This window comes from Engystomops pustulosus, chromosome 1, assembly GCF_040894005.1.
Source record: "Engystomops pustulosus chromosome 1, aEngPut4.maternal, whole genome shotgun sequence".
Lineage (NCBI taxonomy): Eukaryota > Metazoa > Chordata > Amphibia > Anura > Leptodactylidae > Engystomops > Engystomops pustulosus.
Window position 1 is genome coordinate 61,459,633 of NC_092411.1, and position 27,763 is coordinate 61,487,395.

The 27,763-nt window shown below is 41.6% G+C and overlaps 1 protein-coding gene across 2 annotated transcripts in view; it reads left to right on the plus strand.

Annotated features, from left to right (window-relative positions):
• The window catches only part of SLC27A6 (solute carrier family 27 member 6), a 45,554-nt gene extending 18,050 nt beyond the window's left edge, over positions 1–27,504 (plus strand). For both annotated transcript variants that reach the window (XM_072141742.1, XM_072141735.1), the window contains exons 4-11: positions 1,217–1,375; positions 5,352–5,476; positions 9,333–9,527; positions 11,827–11,917; positions 13,086–13,284; positions 16,300–16,397; positions 19,116–19,246; positions 25,895–27,504. In XM_072141742.1, coding sequence (XP_071997843.1) covers positions 1,217–1,375; positions 5,352–5,476; positions 9,333–9,527; positions 11,827–11,917; positions 13,086–13,284; positions 16,300–16,397; positions 19,116–19,246; positions 25,895–26,071 — 1,175 coding nt within the window. In that variant the 3' untranslated portion in view covers positions 26,072–27,504. The remainder of the gene's footprint in view (positions 1–1,216; positions 1,376–5,351; positions 5,477–9,332; positions 9,528–11,826; positions 11,918–13,085; positions 13,285–16,299; positions 16,398–19,115; positions 19,247–25,894) is intronic.
• The last annotated feature ends 259 nt before the right edge of the window (positions 27,505–27,763 follow it).

A 27,763-nucleotide genomic window follows, 5' to 3' on the forward strand; every position in this document is an offset into this window, starting at 1 on the left:
AGAACGGACTATGTTGGAAATTATGGAATCATTTTTTATTTTATGGCCAAATATGGTTGTATTATATCATATAATACTTATATCTAATATCAAAATCAGGCTTAAAATAAATCAACTTTTAACAGCCTATAAAGCTATAGAATGGAGGGTCTCTGCTCATCCACTCCAGAGCCCTTCTGGCTCATTAGCATTAAAGGGAACCTTTCATCAGAAATGTATCTAATAAGGTACTACCAGTATGTTTTGAAGCAGCTTAATACCTTCTAGATTATGTATTTTTCATGGCCCAATATGGTGGCATCATCCAGAAAATCAACTATGAAGTGAGGCATACATTTTTTAAAGTCATGGAGGCGGAGAGCTCATCATTGATGTTCAGCTCTCTGCACTTCTGAAAGCTTCCTTCCTGAGATTGACATCATAAGCCAGACTGGAGATCTGGTAAGTGACATTTCTGGATGCAGGGCCATCAATTACAGTTAAGAGGACATTGACTTACAGTAAAGAGAGCTTCATTTCAGTGTTCAACTCTCCGCCTCTTTGACTTCATATAATAATATTCCATCTCACTTTAAAGTTGATTTTTTTGGAGCATGCCACAAGACTAGGCCATAAGATAAAGATGATCTAGAAGGTATATAGCTGCTTCACAGCATACTGGTAATGGTTTTAATCAATTAATTCTGACAGGTTCCCTTTAATGTAAAAGTTGATTTCAGAAGTAAGGAGGCCAAGAATGACAAATATAAAAAGATTACCACAGTCATAGTGCTTGGAACTATGAGTAAGTGTCTTGTGTTATCATGATGGATTTTGATGATAGTTTTCCTTTCTGAGACTTTGAAATTAATGACCTATCATTAGGGTAAGTTACCAACATCAACTCCTTGTAACCCCACCATTAAGCTGATTATATATGTTAGACACAGCTCCATACAATTTTTAGTGGCTGTCTCTGGCTCTGCAGCTTAGTCCCATTAATCGAATGTAACTGAAAAATATACAGAAATGCGCCTACTAAACAATCAGAAATCACTTATTGTCCAATGATAATAAGTACTGGGGACCTGTCCCCAAACCCCCCTTTACTTCTGTATGCAATTTTATTAAATATAGGTTTCAACTGTTATGTTTGGTGATGTAATTTTGCTTACAGTACATATTGAATTACTGGTGTTTTTTGAATTATATAACAAAAATGTTGTATTTTCCACAGGTTTACCGAAAGCAGCTGTTATTAGTCAGTTACAAGCACTGCGGGGGGCTGCTGGCATATGGGCATTTGGCGGCACTCCGGATGACATTGTATATGTCACTCTACCACTGTATCACAGTGCTGCTTCTCTCATTGGGATTGGTGGATGTGTATATCTGGGTATGCTATATTTCTTTCACCTGCTATTAAAGTGATTGGTCCTTTCTAGACATTTGACATTGAGTCAGGCTCCTTTCAGAGTGTCTTATGCAATATCTCCTGTAAGGCTTCTGTTGGGACAATTTATTTCACCCCTAAGGCCCGTTCCGAACGCTGCACCGCGGGAGTGAACTCAGCATGTCAGTTCACTGCCGGTGTGCAGCGTTCGGGCCGTGCATTCCCGGCAGCATGCGTTGCGAGTGTGATGCGAGTTCATCGCATCACACTCGCAAGTGTGGAACGGGCCTAAGTGTCTGTGTGAAAAAAGAAATTTGTCTAAAATAATTATATAGAATAGTGCTATAAAATTCTACCCCCAATGTGAACTGCCCAAGGGAAATCAAAATAATATTCTTTTAGCCTCTGTTAGAATTTTGTGATGGGAGGTTTTTGGTATAATTAAAGGAAACCTGTCATCAGGAGACCTTTTTCTGGCTCCCCCATGTCCCCATAGAGAATAGTGTGCACATTGCCAAACTGTTTAATCATACAACTGGCTTTTTCCGATAAAAAGAGAAGTTAGATGAAAGTTTACTTTTCTCTCTGCAGAGCTGTGTCCAATTGAATGGCCAATAATGGTTTTCCCCACACCCTCGTGAAACTGGTGTGTCATGCGTCTGTTTCAATTTTATTTTAAAAACCCATGTCCCTCCTATTTGAAATAGACGCATGACGGAGTGGTTTCCCATTGGCGGAGGGAACCACTCCTCATTGGCCCCTCCTACGTGACTCTTCTCTACAGAGAGAAAGGTGAGCTTTCGTCTAACTTTTCTTTTTATCAAAAAAAAGACAGATTTATTATAAAAAACACTTTGGCAATGTGCACAGTATTCTCTATGGGGACATGAGGGAGCCAGAAAAAGGGCTCCTGACAGGTTCCCTTTGAGGAATGAATACTGTGTTCCATAATGTTCATTGCAACAACTGACAGATAAGATATCCACATATAGACTGCAGTGTTTTTACTAAATTTCATTCAGTTACGAGAGTGATAGTTTAAGATATTTGGAGGTGTGGCATTTTGACTGAATCTGATGATTTTAACAGACTTTACTTGCTGTCTAATATATAGCAAAGTTTCCAAACTTTTCCCCTGGAGCCAACTGTAGAAAGATTGATAGTTTTATTTCAACATGTGCTATGGGAGCGGAGCCCCTGTAAGCGCTGCATGTACAGTCAACTCTTTATTGAACACTGGATTCCATCAGAGAAACTTTTATGTGTTATAACTAGTAAATAAAATGTCATTATAAAACCTATGTATCCCTTTTTAATTACAATTCATTTGTAATTGATTTGTGTTTAGTAATATATAAAAGGGATTTTTTAGGTTGGATAGGTCATCCATTTTAAATTGGTACAGGTCTAACTCCCCAATAATGAGCTGTTCACAGCGGCTGCTGGCTCTGTAACCTCTATGAATGCCAGGTTACTGCAGTTTAGCTTCTATTCTCTTAAAGGAGTATTCCCAAGTCAGATAGTTATGACAGTGCCTCCCATGGTCCATACAAGGCCACTTTCCACTCAGGTCTATGGGAGTGTCAGAAATAGCCAATTCTATACACACAGGTATTTTCATCTCTTCCATAGACATGAATAGAGAATGGTCACCTATGCTATGCCCTTCAGCTCGGTTGCAGAAAGGCGGTCAGCGGACTGTGTTTCCAGCTCAGTTCTTTGTGTTAGTTCTTGTGGCAGGCCTGTTGTAAATGACTGGCTTGCAGGAATTCTGGATAAGTTATCAATAGCTTAAAAAGCCAGAAAATCTCTTTGAGACAGTAACATGTCATATTATGTGTAACATAACACATACCGACATGTTACTACCAGTCAGGCAAAAAAATCCACTAGACAATGCGGGTTTCTGTACAAAATAGAGGTTTACTCCCATTCTACCTTGTAGGACACGCCATGTTCTGTCTTGATGTTATCCTCTGCTCTGCATATATTATATTGATTTTTATGTACTCAATGTACTTAATATTTAATACTTTAATGGGATCTAAATACCTTAGTAATAGAGATGAGCGAGTATACTCGTCCGAGCTTGATGCTCGTTCGAGTATTAAGGTACTCGAAACGGCTCGTTGCTCGGACGAGTATTTCTCCTGCTCGAGATCGAGCATTTAATTAAAAAAACACAGTGAAGAACAATGAAGAATAGAATAAAAACAGTGAACACAGTGACCACAGGATCATTTAAGTGAAAAACACAGTGAAAAACACAGTGAAGAATAGATTACAGATGTTCGGCACATCTGCTTACTTGTCGGGAGATACGCGCTGAACGGTGCGAACAAAATAGTATTTGAAGAACAATATATATGTGTGAAGAACACATTGCAGAACACGGTGAGCAGGACAGAGACAACGAGGAGCAGCACAGAGACACCGGGGAGCAGCACAGAGACACCGGGGAGCAGCACGGAGACATGGGGCAGCGGCAGCACGGAGACATGGGGCAGCGGCAGCACGGAGACATCAGGCAGCGGCAGCATGGAGACATCAGGCAGCGGCACGGAGCGGCACGGAGACATCGGGGCACGGAGACATCAGGGCACGGAGACAGCGGGGCACGGAGACAGCGGGGCACGGAGACAGCGGGGCACGGAGACAGCGGGGCACGGAGACAGCGGGGCACGGAGACAGCGGGGCACGGAGACAGCGGGGCACGGAGACAGCGGGGCACGGAGACAGCGGGGCACGGAGACAGCGGGGCACGGAGACAGCGGGGCACGGAGACAGCGGGGCACGGAGACAGCGGGGCACGGAGACAGCGGGGCACGGAGACAGCGGGGCACAGAGACAGCGGGGCACAGAGACAGCGGGGCACAGAGACAGCGGGGCACAGAGACAGCGGGGCACAGAGACAGCGGGGCACAGAGACAGCGGGGCACAGAGACAGCGGGGCACAGAGACAGCGGGGCACAGAGACAGCGGGGCACAGAGACAGCGGGGCACAGAGACAGCGGGGCACAGAGACAGCGGGGCACGGAGACAGCGGGGCACGGAGACAGCGGGGCACAGAGACAGCGGGGCACGGAGACATCGGGGAGCGGCGGGGAGCCGCACGGAGACATCGTTGCACGGAGACATCGGGGAGCGGCACGGAGACATTGGGGCACGGAGACATTGGGGCACGGAGACATTGGGGCACGGAGACATTGGGGCACGGAGACAGCGGGGCACGGAGACAGCGGGGCACGGAGACAGCGGGGCACGGAGACAGCGGGGCACGGAGACAGCGGGGCACGGAGACAGCGGGGCACGGAGACAGCGTATCTCCCGACAAGTAAGCAGATGTGCCGAACATCTGCAATCTATTCTTCACTGTGTTTTTCACTTAAATGATCCTATTCTTCACTGTTCTTCACATCTGCTAACTTGTCGGGAGATAATATACGCGCGGAACAGTGAAGAATAGATTGCAGATGTTTGCATACATCTGCTAACTTATCAGAAGACATTCTTTTTCAATTAATTAACACATTTTATTCCCGAACCATGGTCCCTTTGAAAAATGCTCGAGTCTCCCATTGACTTCAATGGGGCTCGTTATTCGAGACGAGCACTCGAGCATCTGGAAAAGTTCGTCTCGAATAACGAGTACCCGAGCATTTTAGTGCTCGCTCATCTCTACTTAGTAACTTTTACACAAGTTTTAACTGATAGCGTCTTGTCCATACTCAGTTATAGTTCAGAAATGTCTTCCAGATATATATTTTATAATCTCTTACATGTAGATGAATTGCAAAATCGCTCTGAGGACAACTAAGGTCTGGAGTCTATTTTTTGTAATACAGTTCCTTGGCCTCCAGGGTTAGTCGTGCTCATTAGTGTCAATTCCAGGACATGTATTTTATTATAAGACTCTATTATGTCCTTTATGTCAGCAGTCTAGCTCATCTTAATGGATTTCACTTTATATAATAAATAGGAGCAACCTGTATACTAAGGAAAAAGTTTTCAGCAAGCCAATTTTGGGTCGACTGCAAAAAGTATGATGTTACCGTGTTTCAATACATTGGGGAGCTCTGCCGCTACCTGTGTAAACTGCCTGTGGTAAGTTTACAATTTACCCACCGAAGACTTTTTAATGTATTGCGATATTATATATCTTAATTATATCACAATTATATGCATTTACAAGCTGTACAGCCACTTGTTCTTGGCAAAACTTCTAGTCTATAGTGCTCCAATATGGTGATTAGGTCCAAGCTTTTTTAGGAAAATACTTACATATTAAACATACAAGAGAATTCCATGAGAATATCCTAAAAACATTGTGAGGCTCCATATAAAGTACAGAGGTATTGTACAGACCTAGTGATGTTTATGGGTACAAGGTTATGGGCCATATGCATTTTAGTATTAATATACCATTGGTATACAGATGTATACACAAGCTTTAAGTGAAGCTTTCAAAAGAAAACATTTGACCTAGTAGGTGAAATGTCCAGCATCAAAAGCGTGACTTACTTGGGAAAACTTCTGGTGTGAATGCAGAGAAATTATCACTTGTATTTATATGTCATTTAGAGTTTTGGAACACAGGCGGAATGGCACCCAGATTCACTACACCTTTACTGTCCAGTTTCATCAGACTTTGCCTTTCACTAGTCTTGATTGACTTTATCCTGCTCCATCTGTGAAGCTATTGAAGAGGGGGTGCATCAGACCTCGTGGCAACACCCACAGTGCACCGAAATGCTGCATTTACATAAAAATTAGCATTCCTCTGCTTTCATACCAGGAATTTTTAAAATAAAGGAATCATTTTAATGTACAACATTTCACCTAGAAGGCCATATGTAAAGTTGCACTTTAACACTGTTTTGCAACCTTAACCAGTCATTAACATTTACAATGTTATCAGCTGAGAAAAGCACAGATGGGGAAAAGTTATCTCCTTATATTTCTCATAGTGTAAATAATTTTCCATACATGATATCGCTAAATAATTTAACATTTTCATGGTTTAGGGGATTTTTCATGGTTGTCTATGGGCAACTGACAATGTAATACATGTATCTATTATACAGTTTTCCTGCTTGCCCCCTTTGTAATCACACTATACCCAGGGCTGGCACTAGAAATGCTCCTGGAGCATACTTGACTGAATACATAAGACAACCCTGACCTATGCTAGAATATAGTTCTTTTGACATATTTGGCATCCTAGTTTAAGAGATATTGACAACATTATTTATCATCTCTATTGCTAAGCAATGCTATTCTGATGCATACAGTAAAAGAAGTACTGTATAAAGTATAACCTTAAGGAAATCTACCATCAAATACAAGCATGATAAACCAGAGTCACTTACCATATATATTCGAGTATAAGCCGACCCCAGTATAAGCCGAGGCCCCTAATTTTACCACCAAAAACTGGGAAAACCTATTGACTAACGTATAACTTGAGGGTGAAAAATTCATTGGTCTCAGCCTCCCATTATATAGCCTGCAAGCTCCCAGTAGTATACAGCCAGTCCCCTTTAGTATATAACCAGCCCCCTTTAGTATATAGCCAGCCCTCTGTAGTATAAAGCCATCCAGCCCCAGTAATAACTTGCCAGCCCCCTTTAGTATATAGCCAGCCAGCCCCTGCTTCTGGACATTTCATGAATAATAGAAGCTGCTGGATAATTCATGAATAATGGCGGTTGCTGGACTTTCATGAATGATGGGAGGCTGGTATATGACTATGGTACTGTGTGCATATGTCTGTATAGCATATATCTGTATTCTCAATTGTAATATGCAGAATGGGGGTGGCAGCAAGAGTTTAGGTATATGGGACCCAAATCCAAAGTTTCCCCGGAGGCCTACTGGTGTATTGCTATGCCACTGACTGAGAAAGCATATGGGGTGGATGAGATAGTGTAAAAGCATTTGAAGTTACAGCATGGGGGGCTCTAATAACACCCCAAAGCCCTTCCAGCATAATTTTAAATGATGATTTTAGAAGGAAGGAGGTCAAGGACAACAAATATAAGAAGATTACCACGGTGCTTGAATCTATGAATAAGAGTCCCTGGTTTGTCATGTTTGTTTTTGATGGTAGATTTCCTTTATATCATGTGCGAATTGCAACCAATCATATATTTCATTTGTCAGTGTCAAATTATAACGAAGAATGGTTATTGGCTACTGTTTATGCTGTGGCTTCTTTACTTTTCCTTGGTGCCTATATTCATACAATTCTCATGATAAAGTATTGGCGTATAACATGTAAATAAAACTCATTATTAGGTTTTGATGCTTTATGCCCCTGTAGGTCTCTGCAGCATGTAGGTGTTTGTTTCATTCTGCCAGCTGCTGCAGCTGAAAGCCCCTCTTTGTTATCTAGTGCAAGGAAAACGGAATTCTCCAGTGAATTACAAACAGGAATGTGGTCACTCCCGCCCAGCGAGTCCCTGCTTCTGCAGTTCTCAAAGGATGGCTGTCTAACACATACTGTATATTATGGAAAGTATTAAATACTGGCCCACACTTATTACAGAATTTTCGCCAGTTTTCTGTTTGACTTTGAGCTGAAAAGAACATGTAAACTGCTTGAACATGTTTTTATAAAGTGTCTGCGCCAGTTTTAGCTCATGGCTGACAAGACAGAAAAAATGTGCACCTAAAGGGACGCATTAGTGCTTAGTCAGACTGTGCACCATAATTGCATCTGCAGCATTAACAAGGTGCACCAAATAAAAATGGTGCGTTCTGCCGGAGAAGTGCAGGGGGAACCAGATTCATGAAGACTGTGCGACACAATTCATGAATCTGGCGCAGATGTGCAAACAGATGTGCAAACTGTGTGAGAGAACTTTATACAGGCCAACATTTATCAAAAACAGTTTACCCTGTGTACCGTGCAGGGTGCGCCAGATTCATGGATTGTGTCGCACATTCTCCATGAATCTGGTGCTCCCTCCACTGCCTCGACAGAGTGCACCAACTTTTTGCCCCTTCCTGTCCAGGGGTTTTGTTATTCCCTGGTCAGGTGGTGCCTCACTCTCCAATCACACTCCAGTTCACATGAAGGAATACAATTGGATGATAACTTTAGCATAGTTAACCCATGGCACCACAAGCAAGATCTACCGCTGTTAACCCTTGATGACCAGGTCTAGAACCTTCCTGGAGGGTTCGCGACTCCCTCTGTTAGCACCTAACCTGGAGAGGGCAGTGTTCGCAACTACCCCTCTGACCATGTATTGGCAGGGGTGTTACACTTGTTTTTGCTAATTTTCTATGAAACTACATGGTGCAAACAATTTAACGGATACATTAGATGTCTGTTATCATATATACAAGATTAGTCTTTGATTTGATTAGGTGCTTGAAAATTGTCATTTGTGCTTTCTTCATCAAGAATCTTTAATGCTTTTATTAAAAAATAAAAGTAATTTGACTTTCCCTCCTCACTGTTTGCAGCAGCGGTTTCTGCTTTCCCTGTATCTCTGCTCTCCTAGTAGTAACATGTGATGAGTATTGAGTTCATCCCTGCAATTAAGAAAATGAAAATGATCTACAAAATATCAAATAACCACTCCCCTTCCCTAGAACACTTTTAAAAATTTGTTTAAAAAATATACCGTATATCCCTTTTAAAAAAATCTATAATGCCATAACAGGATTGATCCAAATTGACATTTTTTCAGAATTTCAATAGCAAAAATTATATAAATGTTGTATCTCAATAATTGCATGTACCCAAGGAATAAAGATATTTTGTCATTTTGACCACCCAGTAAGGCCATATAAACAAAGCCATCAAATGGCTCAAAAATGGAAAAATGAAAAAGTTAACAATAATAAAACTGGAAGCAAAAACCGAGCATAAAAATGTAAAACTGGGGAGTTAAAGGGTTAATGTTGCTAGATCTGTATTAACCTTCACTTTACCATGTTTTTTCTTTAGAGGGAGGATGAAAAGGATCACAAGGTGCGTATGGCTGTTGGAAATGGTGTCCGCAGTGATGTATGGAAAGAATTCATCACAAGATTTGGAGATATAAAGATGTGTGAGCTATATGGTGCCACCGAGGGTAATATTTGTTTCATGAACCACACTGGAAGAATTGGAGCTGTTGGCCGTAGCAATTTCTTTTACAAGGTAATGTACAGTAATGTGCAGTTTATTTAAGATTAATTTTCTAGTAACTCTTCCTTTCCCAAAATATTTCAGTCCATAATGCTCCCTATTCAACCTAATTTCAGAGCCATACGGCAAAAAGACATAGGCCACATTTATTAAAGCATTTGCGCCAGTCTAACTTTACTAAAAAGTACTAGAACTAGTACTAGAAAGAATGTGTAAACTGCTTGTACATGTATTTATAAAGTGTCTGCGCCAGTTTTAAGTCGCGGCTCCACTGTGTCCGACAAGACAGAAAAATGTGCACCTAAAGGGGCGTGTTAGTGCTTGCCATAGTCGGACTAGGTGCCACAATTTTGCAGCATGAACAAAGTGCACCAAAAAATATGGTGCAAACTTCCAGAGCAATGTAGGGGGTGCCAGATTCAAGCTACATTGGTCCTAAAGAAACACATAAAAAAATATATTTCCTTTCTTATAAAATGTTTTCATTGTGCAGATATCAAATCTAATGTCTTCAGATTATACTTACCCAAAGAATTAATCATATTATTTATACTGTACTTTGAACATTGGGGCACATTACCCCTCCGAGTCGGGTTCCCCGATCCGAAATGTCCGCCGGAATGCATATCTGCTGCGATCCCTGTAGATTCTGCACCCGATATCATGCATGTGACTGTTAGGGTTGGGTAACACAGAAGACAGGGGATAGTGTGCCCTGAGCTTGTCCCAACCTCTGTCCCTTCCTATAGCCCCCCCACGCTAAGTGTGGGAAGGGAAACACAAACAGACTGACAAACATAAAACACAAAAGAATGGTAAACTAGCCGGATTCACAACGAGAGGGTACATCAAGAGCAAAATCAGTAAGCAAAGAGTCAATGTCAAAAACTAGCCAAGGTCACAACAACACAGATACAGATACAGAGCAATACAACGTAATGCAGCGAGCGAGTGATGAAGGGATTTCAAACACTGGCACAGGTGACTAGTGAAGCTGCAATTTATGCAGCCAGAACTCCACTTCCAGAACCTGATAGGAGCTGGACAGCTTCTGGGGATTAACCCCTCAAGGTGCAGAACAACCAGGCACCATGCAGAGGTACCACAAGTCCCAGCAGTTGCGGACACAACTCCTAGACAGCGCAAGATCTTAGCAGCCGCTGCCCGGGACAAGAGGTGGAGTTTGCGTGGATACGCGCCGGGGGTCGGAGAACGCTGCTGGCACCAGCAGAAGAACCAGAAGTCCCAGCATTCTCCCTAGCGAACCTGACAGTGATGCTCCCTGCTCAGGTCCGCCGGAGTTCACCTTCTTCTTCCCGGTGCATGTAAGTGCTTTGCTTGCGACACAAATTTGAATGTTAAATCTCGCTCTTAGTCCGAATCCGTTGGATGGTCCGACGGCCCACCCCCGATTGGTGTCGCGTGAAAGCCGGCGCAATTGTGACACAATCCGATCGCGTGTGACACAATCCCCGGTGCAAACCACAAAAAGTAGGGAAACCCGACGAAAATGTGGCTGCGGGACCCTTAGTAAATAAGCCCCAGAGGGGCAGATTTATCAAGATGTTTGACAGTCAGAATATTTCTAGTTGCCCATGGCAACCAATCACAGCTCAGCTTTCATTTTAACAGTGCTCATGAGTATTTTAATGGGGAGCTGTGCTTGGTTGCCATGGGCAACTAGAAATATTTTGACTTTCAGACAGCTTGATAAATCTGCCCTACTGTGTTTAAATTGCATTTTTCACCATACAAAAGATTCATTTAGGTTTCTCAAAAAGTAACTTGTGCCCCGAAAATGCTAGCATTACAAAATCCCTTATACAGAATAATTGAGAAAAATTTAAAATATTATTGATAATGGGCAGGCGAGAGTAAATAACAGCATAAAAGAGTTGGCCTTTAAGAAGTTAAACTAAAGCCTTTTACATTTTTATTACAAGTACATTTTTATCATAAACATTTAGCCAGAACTCCTCCATAATTTCTAGGCTCCTGTAATTTCCATAATGTGCATAGAGTTGAACATCAAATCCAGCCAAGAATGTATGTATTTTTAAAACAGAAAAAAATGATTGGTAGAGATCTCACTGATTTGGCCAACATGTGCATAAGAACGTCCAATACTGAAGCATGACATAGAATACACATACATCTGTACTGTATAAGCTTTGTATTGTAGATATACATAAGAAGGAGATTGTATAAGGACAGCCATCTGTTTTTTATATTCAAACAAATTCCTAAGTTGCTACTATGAGGAACTTCTTACATTGTGTTAATATGTTGATTTGGTTTATTTTCTCTCCAGCTTGTCTTCCCTTTCGAACTCATCAAATATGACATTCAAAAAGATGAACCAATCAAAAACAAAGATGGCTGGTGTGAAAGAGTTAAAAAAGGTAATCGTAAACTAGATTATGTACAATTTATAAGAGTTTGAGATATTTACAAAGCTGTTCAGTCAGGAGATACATGTAAGCTGTTCTGTTACTTTATCTCGGTAGAGAGTAGACACGGTTGATTTAGGGTTAAAAAAAATAAGGCCAAGCTGTATAAAGGGAGAGCAGAGACATGGACATGGTTCTTCCTTCCATCAGACAGATAATATTTGACTAACGAGGGACTTTGCAGTCAGTTAAAAATTTTTAACCTAATGCAGAATTTCTTAAAAGGAACCTGATTTGGGGCACCACCACAGGTCTTTATGGACCGGTGGTTTAGTGTCCCTAATAACCCTGTATTTTTATCAACATTCCTGGAATAAAAAAATCCACCAGTCCGTAACTCTCGTCACCTGTCCCGTGATTCAATTAAGCTGGCTTGATACACCCTGGATTTACTTTGCATGTGCTTTAGGTACAGAGCATGTGAAATGAAGTCAGGAAGTACTATTCCGGTTTCATTAAGTCACATAAAGCTGCCAAGTAAACTGAGCCATGTGCCCATTTATTGAGCCTTGCCTCATCTTCCTTTATTCTCATTTACCATCTCATCTACTGTGATACTACACTATCAGTGTTATAGACCATTATTGGAGGGTCCCGCAAATCAGTCTCTGATGGTTGTACAATTGCTATTAAAAGGGTTTTTCCATGAAGCAAGTTAGGCCCTATCCACAGTATTTGTTGACCCCAACAGAGTAGAACTGGAGTCTGATGTGGTACGATGTACCCAAATAGCACTCCGAGATGGTCAGAGCGTCTTGTCACTCATGGGCAGGTTGCCACAATCATCTCTATTCAGTTGATGGAATTTGCTAAGTACGGTAGCCCCAAAGAGACCAAAGAGACATGCGCGACCGGCTGCTCCGGTCATATCGGAGTGTAACCAGGGGTACGACAGGAGTACATTGGACCCTCATTCTTGTGATCTGTGGGGGTCCCATTACTGAGATCCCCTGTGATCAGCAAGTAAGGCCCTATACACATCTAACTTGCTTTGTGGGAAAACTCCTTTAACCCCATAACCATCACCACATGGGGTAAGTACATGTTTGTATAACTTGTGCTTACATTTATTTATAAAGTTATATATTTCTCTCACCTTTCTCTTCCTCTTACCCACAAGGTGAAACTGGACTTCTGATATCGAAGGTGAATCATGCTAACCCTTTCTTTGGTTATGCCGGAAATAAAAAGCACACAACTAAGAAACTCTTATGTGATGTATTCAATAAAGGAGATGTTTATTTCAACACCGGAGATTTAATGGTTCAAGATCATGATAATTTCCTTTACTTCCGGGACAGAATTGGAGATACCTTTAGGTCAGTAAAACATATTGGTGCATGCCTTACTTCAACAGTGATACCTGATGATTTGCTTTTTGAAAAATGTTTGATAATATGGTCACAAAATCATCACAAGTGACCCGCTTATAGAGCTGCGTTGTGTAACTGCTGTGACATCCATGCATGCATAGTCTATTGTCCGTGTATTTCGGCTTAGAAGTTGTTGATTTTCCTCTGTGTTATGTGCGTGTGAACTATTGCTAAGGATACTGCTATATTAGGACTATATTGGGGCTATATTGAAGCACACTTTGGTCCTCTACTGCTCAGCTCGACAGGTTTACTTGAGTGATGAATGGCTGTTCCAGTCAGCTGCTGGGGGCGGCATCCAGTAAATACTTTATATACCTAGTTCCATTACACCTTGGTTGTTTTACTATTCTCCTTATGCCTTTCCCAATTTGTGCTTGCCCTCTCTTTGCTATACAGTCTATTTGACCTCTGCTTTGTTAATTGACCATTCTTTTTTTCATACAATTCTGTGCTTTGCTGCAATCTTGGATTTGACCCAGTTCTGACAACTTGCTTGTCTGTTACTTGTTGTCTGTCCCTTTGTGTTTGTTCTTCTTTAATGTACATTCAGTCAGTGTAGGAATTGTCAACCAGAGGTCCCTAACCAATAGTGTTTGCAAGGCTTGTTAGGTAGGTGACAGGGGTTTGTGGGTGACTCTAGGGCCTGCACACCCTTTTCTACCCTTGAAACCTGCTCTCTTACAAAGCAAATAGTTAAACATAATGAATAGAGGGAACAATGTGATTTTCATGTGTGCAACTCCTGACTAACATCTTTATGAAAATATTATCATGACAAATATTGACAAAATATTATCGTAACAAACAGTGTTTTCCTTTAATAGTTCCTAGGCTTACAAATATAGGATCCTTCATTGTAGCAAATTAAAACCAAATAACACACAAAGCAGTAGGCACTCAATTGGGCTCTGCATGCTGCCTCTGCCTGACACTTTGTTCTCCAGAATTCTACACATGGAAAATCTGCAGGAATTATTTTATAGAACATGAGGGGCTGAATAGACTGTACATTGTATTGTACATATATTAATAGATAAAAACAAATGTTGAATCTTTTCCCATACAACTACCTTTAACCTGCTCAGCCACTCCGACTCTATAACTTGCTCCTTGCAGATTGATTATGATATAATTGCGAACTATATATTGTAAACTGTACAATGTAGCTTTTTCCCTATAGAGTTAACAAGTGTAAGGCAGCAGACTGTAAAAGGAAATCGAGGAGCTGCCAACTTTTAGGAGGTTGTGCAACTGGACTACCAACACTTGAATGACTAGGCTTATTGTGATGACATGAGAAGGCAGAGGGGAGTCGAGGCGGATGGGGCTGATGCAGAATGTACAATATGTTACAAGTCAACAAATATGGTCTCAGTCATAAGGTCAATGACTTGGAAAAGTTGTTACCATCCGCATACGGCAAATGCACAGACAAATAATGTGGATGCATTCTCTAAAGTTTTTATTTGATAAAAATATTAATTCATCATCAGAATAAATTCACTTTTTCTCTAAAATAAAACTCTGCTTTACTTAAGGACATGTCCACCTTTGAGTATAATAGAAAAGGTTTCATTTAAAAAAGGTAATTAAGTAATTAAGTTAAAACAAATAAGTAATACTCATCTTGTACGAATAGTTAAGCTCTGTATTATTGTCTGCAGTTGCTGTGTATTCAAGAGGGATAGGATGGGGATTAAGAGATGGATATGATGGTGATCATCTAGAGGGTAAGGCTCTCCATATTATAGCAGCCTGTCTACACCAAAAGGGAAAAAATGTTCCTTCATCATTTCAGATCATTCAAAAGAAGGATTCTATACATTTGCATAAGCATGTTGTATTGGGTACATTCACAGATAGGATATTTGATGGGACTAAAAATCTGTTCTATTCATTGGGAATAGTTTTCTTCAAATCCCAGCCTAATGATTTTGCTGCCAAGGAAAAATCTGTGCCAAATGTGCAACATATAGGTTATTGCAAAGTGGTATGAGAGTGTATATCCTAAACTACAGTCTTCAAAGGGTAATAACAATGTTTCTAGGATAAAAATGCACAATGGGGCACATTTACTTACCAGTCCCATTGCGATCCCCGAGGTGCGCTGTCCGACGAGGATTCGGAGCTGCCGCGATTCACTAAGATCGTGCATCCAATTTCCTGCATGTGTCGCCTCCCTGCTTAGGTCCGCCGGAGTTCACCTTCTTCTTCCCGGTGCATGTAAGTGCATGGCTTGCGACACAATTTTGAATGTTAAATCCCGCGTTTTGTCTGAATCAGTTGGATCGGCTGACGGCCCGCCCCCTGATTTGTGTCGCGCAAAACCCTGTGCCGATGCGCCAAAATCCAATCGAGTGCGGCAAAAAGCCCTTCTAAATGGGGCGCACATCGAGCAGTCACGGTGCTGGGTGGTTTTTTTCTCGAGCAGTCACGGTGCTGGGTGGAATGGCTGCTCCCATGTTCCAGGCCAGGGCTTACAGCCCTATGTAAAGCCCCTGTGTCCGGGGAAGGGCGGGTGGTTCCCTACCTGTGTGTAGCTCAGTGGAACACTGTGGATGTCAAAACCAGAACTGGGCCTTGCTGTGTGGGGAAGTCTGAGGACTGGAAAGGTGCTCCTAGCCCAGGAGGGTGAAGTACGGTACTGTGCCTGTTAATGTGTACTGTGCTTAATGACATGGACTGAGACTTATCACATGTTTTGCCGGCTGGAGCAAGCCCTTTTTCCTGTTATTTTTATGTCCAAAATAAAGACACCTTCTTTGTTAATCTGAAAGACTGCACCTGGCGCCTCTCTAAAGGCTACCATTTGAGTTGAACCCCTAAAATATGTATATACATATTGTTTATTTTTATCCTAGAAACATTGTTATGAAGATGGGATATACACCCTCAATCCAATTTTTTATATATACACTTAGTGTAAATATAATGCATATGTTTTATGAATCTTTCTAGGTGGAAAGGAGAAAACGTTGCTACGACTGAGGTCGCTGATATAATTGGAATGCTGGACTTCATACAAGATGCCAATGTCTATGGAGTGGCTGTAGCAGGTAATATCACAACCAAAGCCTATCTCTAACCCTTCTATACTACATAGTCTGATCATTCTAAAGGATAGAGATGTCAAGCTCAACAAAACATAGTTTTAATGTTTTCTACATAGTAGAATGAATTCTGTATTTTATTGTACAGGTAAGAAGATATTAGGGGTTGTGCAAAAAGTCTGTAGGCCCAGCTTTCCCCATCCATACCGAAGGAATCTCAGCTATCCTTCTCACTTAAAGGGAATCTATCTCCTAAATTGTATCATTAATTAAAAACAGATACCAAAGCTTGTTGTTTTTCCAAATCTGTTTATAAACGTTAAATGTAGAGTTTTGCGCAAAATTATGGGGGCTGCTTTCATTTGATTCAGTTAAAAAATTTTAGGTCCATTGGCCATATACAAAATAGCTTGATGATGTTCTTTGACTAGACAGTTTTTAAGTCATACTCTAAGAACAGTGGTCATTGTGTAGGGAGGGGCAGTAGAAACACTGTGACCATCACCTATTTTGAATGGTGGTGCTTGTGTGATCAATAGTATATGTATATGATACAAAATAACTGACTGGTTTTAAACCTTTACATGGGTTCCATTACAGTGGCTGCCAGCTGTTTAGGAATGATAAGGTAATGGCATATCCAAATGATATACTGTACCATTACTGTATGAGATTAGAGAGCCCCTTTATACCCTGCAGAGGTGGATACATTGGAGTTTTAGCCAAACAGCACATTATTTTTTATGTTGCTTTGGCAAATAGGAAAGAAGAACTTTTCCAGAGTTATGCTGTCCTGAAACAGGGGGCTTATGACGTTTTCTCTATACGCTCACATTTTTTGGAAACTGCAGGCCTCTCAAATTTAGTTATATGGAAATCTGTTTTTGTGCTTCTATAATTAACATTAATGGTTCCGGTCATCTTTAAAATGATATAAAAGTACCCGGCTCCCTCCCAGAAAACTATATTGAGTAATGGAGGCATCCGAGTCCCTGTGTTGTCATCATCATTATCTCCTCTCTTCTCTGCTAGACCTGCATCCCCCTCCTGTACACATGAGCCGGGAGAGATTTGCTCTAAGCACAGGTCAGCTAACGGCTGCATGTGGGAAGGTGAAGGTGAAAGAGCTAGGAGACCAGAAATGAGATACAGAAACACAGGAACTAGGATGCCTACATGACTCCATCCAGCTTGCTGGGAGGGAGCCAGGTGTACTTTTACATACTTTTAAAAGTGAGTGGAACATTGAATGTTAATTATAAATGCAGATTGATAAATAGTATTAAAAGGCTATGGGAACCTGTCATTATGTGAAAATGTGTGATCCTGATAAGAGGTTCCCTTTAAATGATATGATATTCAAAGTTTTTAGCCTTTCCATTGTTACTAAATTCTCCATAGATTAAGATAAGGGTTAGGGTAATTCTGTTTTATGGCCATTTTCATGTTGAAACATCCATTACCATTGATTACAAAATTACTGCACTGTGCAGAAGATTTTCCATTCACAAATCAAAAATCAACAGAATTTACCCCATGTTTAGGGACCCCTATGGACTTCACTTACTTATATAAATATATCAATGAATTACTGTATAACCTAAAAATATATATATGCAATATTTTAATATTATTGAGTCAGTATATATTTAAAGGGGTTTTCTCCAAAATACAAGTAAGGCCCTATACACAGGATAGGGCCTAACTTGCTGATCAGTTAAGGTCTCAGTGATGAGATTCCCATAGACAATGAAAACAAGGGGTCCGATGGGGTCCCATGTACCACCGTCGGACCCCTCGTCGCTTCATGAGAGCAATGGAGCAGATGGCTGTCCATGACCGTTCTGCTCCATATATCTCAATGGAGCTGACGAGGGGTTCAACCTCCTTGTGGTGTAACTTGAGGTGGTGCAGAGGGTATGGGACCCATACAACGTCTTCCCAGTACTATAAATGATACAGTATATTGCAGTTGTGGAGCTGGTACCGATTTTGGTCCCTGCAGCTTCTAATTTCTCCTCTGTTTAGTGAAAACTTTCCTATGCAATTCAAATTATTATTTAATGAACGATATAGCCCTGATTCGTAGCTTTCAATAGCTGATGTAACTCTGGCAAGAAAAGTGTTACTATATATCCTATGTGAATACTGTTGAATTCTTCATCAGTAACACTAGACACACTTACTTTAAATGCACATAGGCGTTATTCATCCCGGTATTGCATGTGACATTTCACCCTTTATCTGGATTGCAGTGTCAGAAATATACATTTTTAGAACACCATTAAATCACTGTGTAGATAAAGACATACAATGATACAGCAATATCAGCTATACATGTCACATTTTTGGCTCAAAGGGCAGAAATATCTATAGATCTGTCTTCCACCCTAAAGAAAGGGGATAAAGGCAGGAGCGACTAATGTATGAAAGGGTGTGTGAGTGTATGCGTGGGGGATTGTTATAGGCGATTCCGATCCACAGTTTCTAATTTCTGGATAGTTGGACACAGCAATTTCTGTCATTCCTATAAAAGTAAATGAATTGGCATCAGACACTAATCAAACACTTATACAAAGTCCTTTGAACGGGGGGTGAATGTTATTACCAATTTTGAGGATAGTTTTAGTATTTTTTAAAAGTTTGTACATGTTGTTTTAAATATGAAAGAACTACACATTAAAGACATTCTCAATTTTATATATGCATTTTGATTTCTTTTAGGCCATGAGGGAAAAGTGGGAATGGCATCAATTATTTTGAAGCCTGGCATGTCATTGGATTTAAAAAGCATCTATGAACATGCTGTGAACTACCTTCCCGGATATGCATTTCCAAGATTCTTAAGACTTCAGGTACTGTTGCTTTAAAAAATGCCATAATGGGAATTGTTAGGTTCTGTATATTGTATAAGGGTTGTGGTTCACATTTACATTACACAAATTACAGCTGCCTAATTTAACAGGACTGACCCATCTTTAGTGTATGTTGGTTCCTACCGTAACCTTGCCTTATTGAACAAAAATTGAGCCAGGGTGTAATCGGGGATACAGGGGCAACAAACCAGACAGTGAGCCCTAAGTCTGAGCCCCCCAATGCTGTCACCTGCCTACTTGCCTCCGGTATCCTATTGATACGGGACAACCACGAAGACGATCCCTTCCTAGGCCACAGTGCAGACAAAGAACACGACAAACAAACAATACACAGGTAGCGAAGTCAGGTAAACCGGGTCACAACGGAGAGAGCAATAAATAAGCAGAATCAGAAAGCGAGAGCCGAGGTAAGTAACGAAAGCCAAAGTCAGAATGCCAGAGAAGTAAATATAAGAACAAAACGCTGAAAGGACTGGGGAGCTGAAAATACGAGTATTACCAGCGCTGGGGAACCTGTGCTGGGAAGTAATATAGGTGACTGGGGAACCTCCCCTCAAGGTGACTGGAGGAGAGATCTGTCATTCACAGCAGGCTAACTGTTGCTAGACTGCAGGGAAGCGGGTGTGGTGCAACAATCAACCCTGCAGCAATCTCAGTCCCAGTTCACACACAGGAACACTGAACAACCTCAACGCCTTCTAAGCCGCATACCGCGGACAGAAGACGATACAGGCAAAGACGTAACAGTACCCCCCCTTTTATGAGGGGCCACTGGACCCTCACTATTCCCACCTGGTTTAGAAGGATTTTGGCAGTGGTATATGTTGAGGAGACGTGGAGCATGGAGATCTTTACCAGAGACCCAGGTACGATGTTCCGGGCCATAACCCTTCCAATGGACCAGATATTGGACAGAGTTTTGTACCCTGCGGGAATCCAAAATCTTTTCTACCTCAAACTCTAGTTCACCTTGGACCACCACAGGAGCTGGTGGTTTAGTCACGGGTAACACGGGAGGGATATATTTTTTCAGAAGAGATTTGTGAAAAACATTATGAATGCGAAGAGAGCTAGGTAATTGTAACCTAAAAGAGACGGGATTAATAATTTCGTTAATCGTGTATGGCCCAATAAATCGAGGAGCAAATTTCCCAGATGGCACTCTGAGACGCAAATTTCTTGTAGATAGCCACACTCGTTCCCCCACATTATATTCAGGACCGGGAGATCGTTTTTTATTAGCCTGACGCCGTTGGGCATCTTGGGCTTTCACCAGGTTCGACAGAACCCGTGCCCAGACTGAGCTCAGCCTTTGGAACGTTGCTTCAGCGGAAGGGTTAACAGACTCAATGTCTTGGCAGGACGAAAACTTTGGGTTGAACCCGTAATTACAAAAGAACGGCGACATTTTAGATGAGGTACTAACCCTGTTGTTTAAGGCAAATTCGGCGAGTGGGAGGAAGGATCTCCATTTCTCCTGGTTATCGGAAATAAAGCATCTTAAAAACTGTTCAAGCGATTGGTTGAGTCTCTCTGTCTGCCCATTAGTCTCAGGATGGAAAGCGGAAGAAAACGAAAGAGAGATTCCCAATTGACCACAAAATTCTCTCCAGAATTTAGAGACAAACTGTACCCCGCGATCAGAGACAATATTTTCTAGTATACCATGAAGACGCAAAATATTGTTTATGAACAATGAGGCCAATAATTTAGCACTGGGTAATTTCCTGAGGGGTACTAAATGACACATTTTCGAGAATCGGTCACAAACCACCCAAATGACAGTTTTCCCTTGAGAGACAGGTAAGTCAGTTATAAAGTCCATGGAGATATGAGTCCAGGGTTTTTTAGGCAGAGGGAGAGGTTGGAGAAGTCCCTCTGGTACTCTTCTGGGCACCTTAGACCTGGCACATATATCACATGCTGCTACGAACTCCTGAACGTCACGTGACCACGACGGCCACCAGTACAACCTTTCTAAGAGATACTTAGTGCCGGCAATACCAGGATGTCCGGCGAGCACAGAACAATGGATCTCCTCCAAGACCCGGAGACGAAGATTATGTGGCACAAACAATTTACCCATAGAAAGATTACTAGGCGCAAGATCTTGAGAGTTCGAGATAGCGGTGGCGAGGTCATGGTCAATAGCAGATAACACAATACCCGGTGATAGAATCTTATCTGGGACAACCTCTGGGGTATTGTCGTTACCAAAGCTACGTGATAGAGCATCTGCTTTGATATTCTTAGTGCCTGGACGGTAAGTAACAACAAAATTAAAACGAGTAAAGAAGAGTGCCCAGCGAGCTTGTCTGGGGGACAGTCGTTTAGCATTATCTAAGTATAACAGGTTCTTATGGTCAGTAATCACAGTTATGGGATGTTTAGCTCCTTCTAGGAAGTGTCTCCATTCCTCGAATGCCCATTTTATGGCCAAAAGCTCTCTGTTACCCACATCATAATTATGTTCGGCAGAGGAGAACTTCCTGGAGAAGAACGCTACAGGTTTTAGGTTAGTGAGAGACTTTGATCCCTGAGATAACACTGCTCCCACCCCTACTTCGGATGCATCAACTTCAACTACAAAAGGGTGATTCAAATCAGGTTGAGTCAAAACTGGCACGGTTACAAAACATCTTTTAAGCTGTGCAAATGCTTGCTCCGCCTCTGGAGTCCAATTGGTCAGATCAGCACCCTTTTTAGTGAGATCCGTCAACGGCTTAGCCACAACAGAAAAATTCTTAATAAATTTGCGGTAATAGTTGGCAAACCCTAAAAACCGCTGAAGGGCTTTAAGAGTGTTGGGATGTTCCCATTTCTCGATAGCCGTGACCTTGAGTGGATCCATACAAAAAGATTTAGGGGTGATGATATAACCCAAAAAAGTAATCTTTTGGACCCCAAACAGACATTTAGACAACTTAGCACATAAGGAATTCTTACGTAATCTAGAGAGAACATCCCTGATCTGTCGGATATGGGTTGACCAGTCAGGGGAAAAAAAATCAGAATATCATCCAGATAGACTACCACATATTGACCCAGGATATCACGAAAAATATCATTCACAAATTCTTGAAATACTGCTGGTGCATTACACAACCCGAAGGGCATCACACAATATTCAAAGTGTCCTTCGGGGGTATTAAAAGCAGTTTTCCACTCGTCCCCCCTTTTGATGCGAATCAGGTTGTAGGCCCCACGGAGGTCAATTTTGGAGAACCAGCGGGCACCCACCACCTGGTTAAGCAAATCAGGGATAAGAGGAAGTGGGTATTGGTTTTTGACAGTGATGTTATTCAGTTCACGGTAATCAATACAGGGTCTAAGTCCACCATCTTTTTTCCCAACAAAGAAAAAACCAGCCCCCATAGGGGAATTCGAGGATCGTATATGACCCTTTTGAAGGCTCTCTTGTATATACTCTCGCATAGCCTCTCGTTCTGGGGAAGACAAATTAAAAATCCTTCCCTTGGGATATTTAGACCCGGGAATGAGATCGATCCCACAGTCATAAGGCCTATGTGGAGGCAGGGACTCGGCAGTCTTTTTATCAAAAACATCAGAGAAATCAGAGATAAATTCAGGCAGAGTTTCTTCCTCTGACTGACATTCAGAGAGGAACAGCGTATTACAATGGGAGGAACACAGCGGATCCCATTTAACCAGTTCTCCAGTGGTCCAATTAAATACAGGATTGTGTACAGATAACCATGGAAATCCCAAAATGACATCAGCGGACAAGTTTTTTAAAACAAAAAACACTACCCGTTCGGTGTGGATAGCACCAACCTGCATGGTTATCTGTGGAGTTCTGAAACAAACTCTACCCCCCCTTAAAGGGGTAGAATCTGCCCCCACAACCAGGACAGGAGGATTCTGGTTAACCAACTCCAGCCCTAGGGCTGAAACAAAAGCAGAGTCAATAAAATTAGCAACGGATCCAGAATCAACAATAGCTTGTCCAGATATAGACTTATCTTTAGCAAACAGAGACACTGGCAACAAAATTTTAGATACAGAGTCGGAAGATACCTGTGCGCCTGAGTGACACCCCCGATTACCACTCAGGCGCTGAAGTTTTCCGCCTGTGGCCTGGGTCTGGTAGGGCAGCCTCTCAGGAAGTGTCCAGATTCACCGCAGTAAAAGCAAAGACGATTCTTCTGGCGATGCTCTTTCCGGGTTTAGGCTCTCGCCGTGTCCAACTGCATAGGTTCTTGTTCAGATATAGGAGAGACAGAGTTTTTAGGAGAAAGTAAAGGTGACCCGGAGGAGTGACTCGCACCTACTCTATCTTTTCGTCTGTCCCGTAGGCGACGATCAATGCGGACTGCTAAGGCCATGGTTTGCTCCAGTGAGTTTGGATCAGGATGACCAATCCAGGCATCCTTTACAGGTTCTGACAGGCCTTTTCTGAAGAGGGCTTTCAAGGACAGTTCACACCAGTTCAAGGTTACGCAGTGTTTGCGGAATTCCATGCAGTATTCCTCCGCAGAGCGGGTACCCTGCGAAAGAGACAGCAAACTGGACTCCGCAAGCCCAACATGATCGGGTTCTGAGTATATGGCCCCCAAGGATTGAAAAAAGCGTTCCAAAGAGGACCACTCCTCTGCGGCTGGAGGTAGTTTCAGGGCCCATGCCTGGGGATCCCCCTGGAGTAAGGAAATAACCACCCCTACCATTTGAGTTTGGGAGTATAACGGGTTTACCCCAGAAAATAAAGCAAACAGGATTCCCTGAAAGTCTCAAATTTCTCTCTATCACCTGAGAATCGATCCGGGAGTAACATTTTTACCTTGTTAATACTGGGGAGTGGAGGTTGCTGAGCAGCAGGAGACGTGGCAGGGGTCTCTGCTCTAAACTGAGTTAGAACATGGACCTGGTTAGCCAGATCAGCCACAATGCCTGCTAGGCCTTCCATGCGATGCACAAGATCCGGGACGGAGCTCATCCTGGCGGGTCCGGAAGACGTAGCAAACTAAGGATTTTTAAATGGCTGGTCATAATGTAATGATGGCTCGGGGATACAGGGGCAACAAACCAGACAGTGAGCCCTAAGTCTGAGCCCCCCAATGCTGTCACCTGCCTACTTGCCTCCGGTATCCTATTGATACGGGACAACCACGAAGACGATCCCTTCCTAGGCCACAGTGCAGACAAAGAACACGACAAACAAACAATACACACAGGGAGCGAAGTCAGGTAAACCGGGTCACAACGGAGAGAGCAATATATAAGCAGAATCAGAAAGCGAAAGCCGAGGTAAGTAATGAAAGCCAAAGTCAGAATGCCAGAGAAGTAAATATAAGAACAAAACGCTGAAAGGACTGGGGAGCTGAAAATACGAATATTACCAGCGCTGGGGGACCTGTGCTGGGAAGTAATATAGGTGACTGGGGAACCTCCCCTCAAGGTGACTGGAGGAGAGATCTGTCATTCACAGCAGGCTAACTGTTGCTAGACTGCAGGGAAGCGGGTGTGGTGCAACAATCAACCCTGCAGCAATCTCAGTCCCAGTTCACACACAGGAACACTGAACAACCTCAACGCCTTCTAAGCCGCATACCGCGGACAGAAGATGATACCGGCAAAGACGTAACACAGGGTGTTTAAATAATTAAGTGTACTCTTACCATTTCGATAGAGATTAAGAACTTCAATCACATTTTTTGAACATCAGAAAGTGTGACCTCTATCTAAACTGAAATTGTTAGTTTGCTTGTCCAGAACACTGAGCTATGTCTTAACTCAAAGAATATAGAGAAAAATATTGTTTCTGGCAATCAATCTGACAGGAGGTAAAAGGCTATTTACAAAAATGCTATATCCATCACTCTACAGTGTAAAAGATTACTGAAGTGTTAAACATTCAAAAAAGTTACAATTCATAGCAAATTCACACCAAGGTTAGACATGTGAGTTCAAGTTCATGACAATAAAAAAAATCTGCATGGTATAATTTGTTTGGATGGGTTTACTATACGGAAGTCTCTTTTTTCCAAAAAGTATATGGCAGCAGAGCTAACATTTACAATGTTGCATGTGAACAATGTACAATAAGTTTGGAACAATATCCTTTAGGCAGATGACACCAAAGTCAGGATGCAGTGCCATATTTTAGTAAAAAAAAAACCTCACAATGCATATCAGCAAAACACCTCAAGCCAACTGTCTAGCATGGTGGGGAATGGGTGATACTTTGGCATCTTAGCAATCCTGGCATAGAAGCCCTGATAAATACCCCCGTTGTGAGCAATTAACTATATATAATCACATAGAGTAAAGTAAATGAATACACAATATACAAGCAGTACCTGATGTACAGGGGAACCTTAGTTACAGATGGACCTCTCTGCCTAATGTGACCTCCATTGAAGCTTTCTGGATGCTAGTAATTTATAGTGGGTGCTGGTAAATATTATTACGATAGAATATTATTGGATCGAATTTTAGCCTAAACATTTAGTATGGAACAAATACAAGACCTGTATAAATGACATTAGACAGAAGACCTGGGCAGGCCAAGGTGTATCCGAACTCTTGCTTTCCCTAGATACTCAATAGATCAGAGATTGCAGATCCATTACGTAATAAACATTTTTTGTTATTTTACTGTTTTTTCAGGAGAATATGGAAGTCACCGGGACCTTCAAACAGCAGAAATTCCGTCTTGTGGAACAAGGATTTGACCCATCAGTAATTTCGGATCCTCTTTACTTCTTAGATGATTCTCAGAAGTCTTATGTGCCAATGACCAAAGACATACATGATAAAATCACAAGTGGTCTCTTAAAACTGTAATTTTCAGTCTTCAAATGTCTGCAAAATACAAGAATCAGTCTTCATTGGACTGAAATACTGAAACTGTGATCTTCTAACCTGCTTCAAGAGTTTACCTGATACTGCTCATTGAACTTAATGATTACTGTTAAAATATGGGCTAGGTAAGGTATCCTTACATAATACATGTATATATGTAATTAAACATTTTTTACACCTTTACAGTGACACTAATACTACACAGTGTGATGACAGTGACATACTAAACGTTTATGTAACTATTTCCATGTAAAACTTAATATTGTAAAACTTATAATATTGCAAAATATGGACAGTACTAGAGCTTGTTATATCACCTGCTTTCTTTAAAATGCCAACTTTCACTTTATTCATGTATTGTAATGTTGTAGCAATAAGAGTAATGACATCCATCAATGCTTGACACTGACTTTTGAAACTTTTTCATTACTCATAAATTCTGAGGTCAGATTAGGACACTAAAGGCCAGGAGACAAAGATGTAGCTTGAAGCTGCTGGGTCTAAAGCAAAATCTGTGGCAGGCCCTCAGAGTTATAGAATCGTGTGACTTTTCTGCACCGTTTCTGTTAACCCCCACAGAGGTGAATAGGAGTTAGAGAAATGGAGTAGAACAGTTGGGTTCAACCGTTTCTGGAACTCTGACCACCTCAGTGAAGGTGGGGGGGGGGAGATCTATTCTCATCTCAGCTGCAAAATACAGAGATGGGAGAGAAGTAGAGGTTCTCAGAACATGCTATTCATGAAAAAGCAGGGTCACTATCCACCTGGACAGAATCTCAAGTCCTAATAATGAGGTGTAGGATGAAAATTCCTACCTGGTGGTTCTCGACCACATTCAATGCACATATATTCACCATTTAAGAAAAAGATTAGCTGTATTCACCAGGTTAAATGCAGATCCTTATTTCCAGCTAATAGTCAGAAATTGAGAGAGAGGTGAGCAGATGTTGGTCCCACTTTGCTTGATCTCATATATTATGACTGCAGTGAATGTGGCGAGCCGCAGCCACTGCCAACTCCCCTTTCATATTGGTCCCTAAGGTGAGTGGAACCACATCCTCAAATACTGTAGGGAAGGCACATCTCTCCTCGTCAGAGTGTTTCTGGACCTCCTTCTATGGTGGAAATATTCCTTACATTTCAGTAAAAGGTTCCTTGTTTACTAGTGATACAACTACCTGATAACCTATAACCTCATTGTACTCTTAGAAATGTTAATGTACAGTTTATCACAGTTGATTTGACACATTTTCTACATATCATTTATACCAAACTGGTAAATCAGCAGAACATAGGATCTGTCTTTATTTTGTTTTCATCTGTCAAATGGATATTTGTAAAATCTGATTTGATAGTGAGGATGCTATTGTCAGAAGCACTATAACTGAGACGCTAGCAATAAAAGCCTGACATGGGTTGTCCGTCTCCTTATTGATGATCTCACTGATAACTGAACCTTCACGCCATTACTGACTACTGCTCCAGAAACATAGCAGACCACAAGTGTTTGTCATGGTGTAGCAATACATAAGGTCTTGTGACTGGCATATGATATTCAGGACGTTCCTCTTATGCAATCTTTTTACATTATCTCTTAATGTTTACACGCATACATTTGATTAATTTTCAACCCTTGAGAGAGCTGTGAGAGAGAGGAGCTGTTGAATAAATCAA